Source organism: Hyaena hyaena, unplaced genomic scaffold, assembly GCF_003009895.1.
Source record: "Hyaena hyaena isolate Hyena2069 unplaced genomic scaffold, ASM300989v1 scaffold_514, whole genome shotgun sequence".
NCBI lineage: Eukaryota > Metazoa > Chordata > Mammalia > Carnivora > Hyaenidae > Hyaena > Hyaena hyaena.
In genome coordinates, this window is record NW_024081146.1 from 791,693 (window position 1) to 801,014 (window position 9,322).

The 9,322-nt window shown below is 40.1% G+C and overlaps 1 protein-coding gene across 1 annotated transcript in view; it reads right to left on the reverse strand.

Annotated features, from left to right (window-relative positions):
- GTF2I (general transcription factor IIi) overlaps window positions 1-9,322 on the reverse strand; it is a 109,946-nt gene that overhangs the window by 75,187 nt on the left and 25,437 nt on the right. Inside the window, exons 2-5 of the mRNA XM_039255204.1 lie at window positions 7,280-7,383; window positions 5,493-5,631; window positions 1,852-1,986; window positions 591-774 (exon numbers count right to left, since the gene is read on the reverse strand). Coding sequence (XP_039111135.1) covers window positions 591-774; window positions 1,852-1,986; window positions 5,493-5,631; window positions 7,280-7,378 — 557 coding nt within the window. The 5' untranslated portion in view covers window positions 7,379-7,383. The remainder of the gene's footprint in view (window positions 1-590; window positions 775-1,851; window positions 1,987-5,492; window positions 5,632-7,279; window positions 7,384-9,322) is intronic.

Here is a 9,322-nt window from a genome sequence, read left to right on the forward strand (position 1 = left end):
AAAAAAAAAAAAAAAAAAAAAAAGAATATAGGGGTGTGAGGCGCCTGGGTGTCTCAGTCAGTTAAGTGTCTGACTTTGGCTCAGGTCATGATCTCACAGTTTATGGGTTGGAGCCCCATGTCGGGCTCTGTGATGACAGCTTAGAGCCTGGAGCCTGTTTCAGATTCTGGGTCACCCTTTCTCTCTGTCCCTCCCCCACTCATGCTCTCTCTCTCTCTGTCTCAAAAATAAACTATTGAAAAAATGTTTTAATAAAAAATAATTAAAATAATAAATAAAATATAAAATAAAATAATAAATAAAATAAAATAAAATAAAATAAAATAAGGGGTGCCTGGGTGGCTCAACTTCAGCTCAAGTCATGATCTTACGTTTCATGGGTCCAAGCCTTGTCTCAGGCTCTCTGCTGTCAGTGCAGAGCCCACTTCAGATCCTCTGTCCCCCCTCTCTCTGCACCTCCCTGCTCATGCACACACGCTCTCTCTCTCTCTCAAAAATAAGTATTTTTTAAATTTGAATATATTAAAATAAGGTGAATATTCAAATTTATATGAATAAACTCTTGATAGGCAAGGGAGAAAGTACTTCACCTCTTAATGATAAATGAAATCCCTGCTTTGTTCTCTAGAATCCATTTCAGGGTGGCAAGATCATAGTTCTCGGGGTGTTTAAAGGCAACTCCTTCTGGAAGCCCCTGCACGACCACCGCTGACTGATCTCGTAGCATCTTCTCATATGGAACAGGAACCACTGTTGATTTGCCTAAAGCTTTCCCTGGGTGAGGGGAGAGACGGGAGGTGGAAAGAGGACAAACATCATTTAATGTCAAGATTAAAAAACAAAGCCATCATTAGTTTATCATGGCCTCACAAACGGCATTCATACTGTTTTATAATATCTGATTTCAAAGCAACTTCCAAATTATCAAGAGGGCCCTATTTCCATGTTAGAACTTCTAAGCCTGAAACACCCCCGACTAGGACAAAATAAAAAGTATATAAAATATTTATATAAAACCTGCACAAAATGAAAACAATAGTTCATTTCTTCCACGACTCAATTTCTTGACAGTGGCCTCCCCTTGTTAGAACACGATCTTTTCATAGGCAATTCATCCTCAGAACACTGAAGCCTGACAAATCCAAATGTTATAAAATATCAGGTGATATTTTGCCAATAGCCTCATCAACAACTTATTACATAAATATGATGGCCATTCACAACTGAGTGCGTTCTAGCACTCTGTCTGTGTACATCAGGCAGCGAGCCCAAAGATGCCAGAAACCCCATTCCCCAGAGATGAATTTTACCTACAACCTCACCTCACAGTGTAACCAGTATCCTCTGCCTTTGACTGTTTTTTCTTAAGAGCTTTGTTTGCCATGTGATTAGGTTAACAAAAAGTGCTTTTCCAGACCTGGGAATTGGTGAGATCAGCACATAAAAGTCAAAACCAAACAGTTCTCTGGGTGTTTATGAGGTGAATGTAGGTTCTCTGGTGAGGGGTGCTGAAAATGGGGTGGGCTATGCATGGACTGAGCCAGGAGCTACGTGAGAAACCTACCTTCCTCTTCATTTTCCTATCAACCTAAAACTGCTCTTGAAAAGAAAAAAAGAAAACAAAAAACCTACCCCATAGCTCTAACAGGTATATTTGCTTACTTCTGGGTTCTAGTTTAAACTAGAACTAGAAAGTGAGACCATTCCTGATGTTACCCCAAGAGGTCTGGAAATTAATCCGACAGTTTGTCAAAGCATGCCGTATGACTGTTAAACCAATTACACAATCTACCCTTTAGCAAACTCAATTACATAATGTCTCTTTTAGAAAATTCAAGTGTATAACCTTACCATAGCAAAAGCAGAAATAGTCCTCAACTGTTTTTCTAAGTGTTTCAATCTCTACAGCGTCTACACTCATCCGATTTGCCGGGGTTGTAGATTTCATCTTATGCATCTCTGCAGCCTTTTCCTCTTCTTCAACACCTGTAAAACAATTAGTGATATAAAAGGCTCATCTCCATTATCTTAATATTGGGCTTTCAGTAAGAGTATTTTTTCCTAGGGGTACCTGGGTGGCTCAGTCAGTTGAGCATCAGACTTTTGACTTCAGCTCAGGTCATGATCCCACGATTCATGAGTTCAAGCCCTACCTCAGGCGCCATGCACACGACATAGAGCCTGCTTGGCATCCTCTCTCTCTCTCCTCTCTCTCCCCTCTCTGCCCCTCCCTTCTCTCAAAAATAAATAAACTTAAAAAAAAATTTTTTTAAGGAATATTTTTTCTGATACTCTTTTCTTTCATTATATTTTTTTCAAATTTTTATTTAAATTCTAGTTAGTTAACATACAGTGCAATATTGGTTTCAGGTATTTTTTCCATATTCTAATGTTTACGATTTGATACCCCCTCCCCCCAAAACAAAAACAAACAGAAAAAGGGATGAGGAGGAATTTAAAAATAAAAACCTAAGAGAGGTGCCTGGCTGAGGCGGTGGATTGTGTGACTCCTGCTCTTTTGAGCTGGTGAGTTTGAATCTCATGCTGGGCACAGAGCTTACTTTGAAGATACATATATACGTACATACATACATACATATACACATACATATTTAAGCTTTAAAAATAAAAACTTAAGACATGAATGGCTTGAATAAAAATAGTAAGAAATGGTCATCATCTACCCAAGGGATACAGAAATGCTGAGGCATAGGAGCACATGTACCCCAATGTTCATAGCAGCACTCTCCACAATAGCTAAAACATGGAAAGAGCCTAAGTGTCCATCAACAGATGAATGGATCAAGAAGATGTGGTTTATCTATACCATGGAATACTACATGGCAATGAGAAAGAATGAAATCTGGCCATGTGTAGCAACATGGATGGACCTTGAGGGTGTTATGCTGAGCGAAATAAGTTAGGCAGAGAAAGACGAATATCATATGTTTGCACGTATAGGAGGATTAGGAGGAACTTGACGGAGGAACAAGGGGGAGAAGAAGGGCGGAAATGGTGGGGGAAAGGGAGAGAGGCAAACCATGAGAGACTCTTGAATGCTGACAAAAACTGAGGACTGATGGATGTGGGGGGGAGGGGGGGATGGGCATGGAGGAGGGCACTTTGGGGATGAGCACTGAGTGTTATGTAGAAACTAATTTGACAATAAACTATTTGTAAAAAAAAAAATAAAATAAAAAAAAAAAATAAAAAAAAAAAGAAATGGTCATCATCTCTGAAATAAGTGTTACTATAACTAAAAATTCTGTAAAGTAAAAATTAGGTACTAGAGGTTCGAAAACAAAAGATGTCTTCGGAGTAATTTATCAACTACAAACTTAAACCTGAGATTCTCACCACCACAGAGCACAGTGCAGGCTGAAAAAGTCTAACACATACCCGCCCACGTGTGAGTGTGGAACAGCTGATGCGTACCAGTCCAAACTACGAGGTGCTAGATTTTGAAAACTTAGTTTAAAAAAAGAGTATGCAAAATAATCCTGGTCATAAATTTTTATGTTGATCACATACTGAATGATAATGTTTTAAATAGATCGGGTTAAACTATAACCACTAAAATAAATTTCCCTTGTTTCTCTTTCTTATGAATGTCATGATAAAAAATTTCAAATTATAGGAGTGATTTGCATCATATTATTTCTCCTGGATAGTGCTTTTCCAAATCCTGGGAAAGAGAATTCTCCCAAGAATTTCTAAAACTGACTCGTCAACCAATTGATTAGGTTAGAGACGACCACTATTGCTCCTTATCTGCAAAACCCTACTTTATATAAACAAATATTACATACTTAAGAATTACATCCAAAGATTATTCTCTAGAGCAATGAATTACTGGTAACAAAAAGAGGATATGAATACTAATAGGCAGGGACTACAATTTGCAACTGAGGACAATTCCCCTAATGCTTATCTCTAACCACTGGAGAACCACATAAGCAAGGCAGTATAGGGAACGGGAACATAAACACAGCTGCCAGTGGGATTACAGCATTCATGGAACAGACGGCAGCTGATACACACATAATCAAAACATTATTACTATAAACTTAAACACGCAAACATGATCAAAGCCTTAAAAATTCTCAAAATGATCAGAAATAATGAAAAAAACTTTTTAAGTGGACTATACTACCATAAAGCTTCTAAGACTGCAGTGGGGGATGTAGGGAAGCATGCAGCAGAGAGAACATATGTTTTTTTAAAAGGACTAAAAATACAATTGAGAACTGAAATTAATACATTTAAAAAAACTAATTTTATTCACCCATGATCCACTCAACTTATCATGAATTGGATCCAACTTGATAATGGAAATTTAAGTTTGGCACTTAAAGATATATACACAGGAGGAGCGCCTGGGTGGCTCAGTTGAGTGTCCGACTTCGGCTCAGGTCATGATCTCATGGTTCGTGGGTTCGAGCCCCACATCAGGCTCTGTGCTGACAGCTCAGAGCCTAGAGCCTGCTTCGGATTCTGTGTCACCCTCTCTCTCTGCCCCTCCCCTGCTCACACCATGTCCCTGTCTCTCAAAAATGAATAAATGTTTTTTTAAAAAATACATATATTATACATATACCTATAGACAGACATCCCCACCATTTTGTTCTCTTCGCATGTTTAAGAGGAGGCTATATCACTGAGTCAATATAAAACCTGTGGACAGTGTTAGATTAAACACAGATACAGAAGGGGCATCTCTGGGTGGCTCAGGCGGTTAAGCGTCAGGTTCAGTTCAGGTCATGATCTCCCCACTCTTGAGTTCGAGCCCCACATCAGACTCTGAGTTGAGAGCTCAGAGCCTGGAGCCTGCTTCCAATTCTGTGTCTCCCTCTCTCTCTGCCCCTCTCCCACTCAGGCTCTCTTTCAAAAATAAATAAACGTAAAAAAAATTTTTTTAAACAAAACAAAAACAAAAAATCACAGATACAGAAACTGTAGGTCTGTGAAAGGCCACAGGTATTAACACTCTATAGCACATTTCTCTACTGCATTTGTGCCAGTATCTAGTAAGTTTTCACCAACTGGATGAACTCCCAATTGGAGGATCACAAAACTCCCTGAGGACTCTGACAAGTTGATCCCACTGAGAGAATCAGAGAGACCTGTTTGACTTTGCAATTACACACATTTAATGCACACTGAAAGACTTGTTTTGAACACAGAAAATATCTATCAAGAAAGTAAACGTTATTTAAATAAGAACCTTAAATCAATTCAAAATTTCTCGACCTTCTCTCTGCATGCCACTAATCCAAAGTAACGCCAAGAAAGGAACACTGAACAGTACGCACCATTTTTCTTAAACTCTTCAGTAAAGTTTACCCTTCTGTATTACCATGTCAGTGATTCATTTTGAGCATGTCTCTGTAGACATTTTAGAACACTTTTTTAATATAAATCTCAATCTGCTTTAGAAAATAAGACGTTTGTTATCCATAAATATTTAGGCATAATAAAAATACAATACTTACAATATTTTACAAAATCTTTCTGAAAATCCTTTCTGGTGTTGACAAAAGCACGTCCTCTCTCAGTTCCAACGACAAACACGTCTGTTTCATACACTGCGATGCAGGCCACTTCTGCCTTGGACTTGGCCAGCTCTTTACACTGAAATACAAATAAGCAAATTGTATGTTACATACAGGTGTTTAAGAGTACCATTTCTGCTGGATGAATAAAACATCTCCTCACTTCAACTCTCTGACTACAGAATCTGGAATCAGAGGAGTTCCTGGTTTCTGGCTTAGATAATCAGATAAAGAAGAGAGTCACCACTGTTTTTACAAGTACCTCTCTTTCTACATAGTTTTTAACCCCAATTTTAAACAGGAGAAAACAGAATTTTTAAGAAAAAAAAGGCAAAACCCCCTTGCAATCTGTTACAGGTCAAATCCCCATGAAACAGATCCGGATTTGTACAGGGGCTTCCTGCGAGCACTCTCAACAGCACCACCCAGGAGACGTAAGGGGTGCAGGAGCCAGCAGAGGCACAGCGGATCGGATCACTCATGCAGCTGCATCGGGGGGGCTCCAGAGCTGGGGCACCCCCCCCCCAAAGGGGAGACCTTGGGCAAGGGAGACTTGAACGCTCACAGCAGCTGGGGTGGCTCAGTCAGTTAAGCGTCCAACTTTGGCTCAGGTCATGATCTCGTGGTTCATGGGTTTGAGCCCCGTATCAGGCTCTGTGCTGACAGCTCAGAGCCTGGAGCCTGTTTCAGATTCTGTCTCTCCCTCTTTCTCTAACCCTGCCCTGTTCATACTGTCTCTCTCAGAAATAAATAAAACATTTAAAACAGTTAAAAAGTAAGATTACAGCCACAAATGTTGGGTGGTTTTAGAAACACAAGGTACAAATAAGTGACATTCAGAAAGTAACAGTATATAGCTACTAAACAGATTCAAAACTTTAAGGAAATAATTTTTCAAATTTCTCAAACTATACAAATAAGGGGAAAAAATGCCTTAAGGCAGGGAGGGCAACCAATCCACAAATTATGTTACACTGACATGTGTGAGACGCAATGCTCCCTAATACTAGTCAGTAATTAGGAGGGAAGATACACAGCCTCCTCCGAGAGTATACTGTATTTAATTTCAGTGTGTCAGAAAATACCGAAATCTGATGCATATAAATCTGTGGGCTAAAATACTATGTCTCCAGCTGTAGTTCTGTAAAAACATGATTAAGTAAGTTGTATTATACCATCACAGGAATGCAAAAATACAGCAAAATACTTAATAGTTTGCTTTAATGATGTATACGATACAGGTTTCTTAAAAATAAAGCGCTAACACACTACATATGCAGTAAAAGGTGGCAGAGTAAAGTCAACTGTGGATACACAGCACATAAGAATAGAAATAGTGAGCAGGCTCTTAGGGCCCCCAAATTCTGCCAATGTTCTTCACACAGATACAATAAAACACCAGCATCAAACGCGAATAACAAAGTCATTCTGAGTAACTCCAAATATGACACATAAATTCAAAGCTAATGCTTGCAAAACAAGAAACTGCCTAACATATTGGTAGGTAAACAACTGAAATTAAATGTAAAAAATACAACATTTAGAGAAGAATATTCTGAAACATGGTAACAAAATTATTTGAAAGGCTTAAATCCGTAACTATTATTTAAGCAAAAAACCTCTTCTTGCTATACCAAAAAACATACTATATGTTTACAAAAACCACCACCCAGAAGCTCAATCCTACCCAAATGTAAACATTTTATAGGACGGTAAAGCCATCTCACCATGGACTCGAGAGCAGACATGAGGAACGTCACCACCATCCTGCTCTCCGAGGACTCCTCGTCTTCGACGGGCAGGGTAGACATTGCCACTTGGGCCATGATCCCTAGGAAGGCAGTAAGAGAGTGAGTGGCAAAAATTCACACTGATCTTCTAAACACACATCCTGGGCCGGTGAGGGTGCTCCACAGACAGCCTCATTTACAGTTTTCTTGCCTAAGAGGAAAAAATAAGGCTCAAAAAGTGAGGACTCGACTTGTCAAAAACTCCTATCCTCTAACTTTCCAACTAATTTCCATAATGTGTCAGCATAACCCCCCAAGATAAATTTAGATGTCACCCACAACCAGTTAAAATTTCTCCCAAGTGAGAGGTGAAGACTGTGAAGATTGTGTGTCCACAACCCAATGACAGGTCACAACAGTGCCACACAGGGACGTGGATGCCAAGTGGCCTTCGTCCCAGGCACATGCCAAGCGGGCAGAGTGGACACACACTGTGGGAGAGAGTATCTTCTTTCTTACGAAGGAGGAAACAGTTTGCAGGATGAGTAACATCTAAGATTCCTTTTTAGGGGCACCTGGGTGGCTTAGTCGGTTAAGCGTCCAACTTTCGCTTAGGTCATGATCTCGCGGTTCGTGGGTTCGAGCCCCGCGTCGGGCTCTGTGCTGACTGCCAGCTCGGAGCCTGAAGCCTGTTTCAGTCTGTGACTCCCTCTCTCTCTGACCCTCCCCTGCTCACGCTGTCTCTCTCTCTCCCCTAGAAATAAATAAAAATATTTAAAAAAAAAAAGATTCCTTTTTAATAAGCATTTCATTCTCTTAAGTTTCTGATACTCGGGTATCAGCAAGGAGCCTCAGCTGGTCTCAAACACTGTAAAAATACAACACATAAACACCAAATAGTAAGTGTCGGCGAAGATGCGGAGAAAGCGGAACCCTGTGCACTGCCGTTAGCAGTGTAAAATGGTGTTCCACGGTGGAAAACAATTTGGCAGTTCCTAAAAAAATTAAACAGAATTCCCATGACACAGCAATTCCACTCACGGGTATGTATGCAAAAGAACTGAAAGCAGGCACTCTGATAGGTCTACACCCACGTTCACAGCAGCATTATGCACAACAGCCACAAGAGGCGCAAACAACCCAAATGTCCGTGGTCAGCTGAATGGAGGCACAACATGGGATGCATACACACAGTGGGACATAACAGCCTTAAGGAGGAAAGAAGTCCTGTTACATGCCACAACATAAATGAACCCTGAAACTATTCTAAGTGAAATAAGCCAGATGCAAAAAGACAACTGTTATGATTCTACTCATATGAGAGACCTTAATAGTCTAATTCATAGAGACAGAAAGTAGAATAGTAGCTGCCAGGGACTAGGAGGACTCAGTAGTGGGGATTTATTGTTAATGAACACAGAGTTTTAGTTTGGGATGATGAAAAGTTCTGGAACTAGACAGTGATGATGACTGTGGAACAACATAAATGCACGTGATGCCAGGGAAGCACTTTTAAAAATGGTTAAAATTGGGGCACCTGGGGGGCTCAGTCAGTTAAGTATCCAAACTCTTGATTTCGGCTCAAGTCATTACCTCGAAGTTCATGAGGTCAAGAGCCCCGAGTCAGACTGGCTCTATGCAGACAGCTCAGAGCCTGCTTGGGATTCTCTCTCCTTTCTCTCTGCCCCTCCTCCACTCAGGCTCAAGCCCACACAAAAGTAACAGAGCATGGATACTTAGGATATAAAACTACAATGAAGAACAGTAACAAAAACAATGAATACTTATCCCCTTATCTGTGAACAAATAGAAGCAATTTTGTTTTCCAAAACAAGATCTCTATCTTCAATAGAGATGGAATCTGGAAAAGCAGCATTAAGCAAGAGAATGGTTATATCATACAAATCATTTTCCCTAACAGCTTTGGTCTTTTCTTTCTCTTGGATAAATAAGTTTTTTATTTTAATTTTGGTTAATGTTTATTTTTGAGAGAGAAACAATACAAGCAGGAGAGAGGCGGGGGGGGGGGGGGGGGGGGGG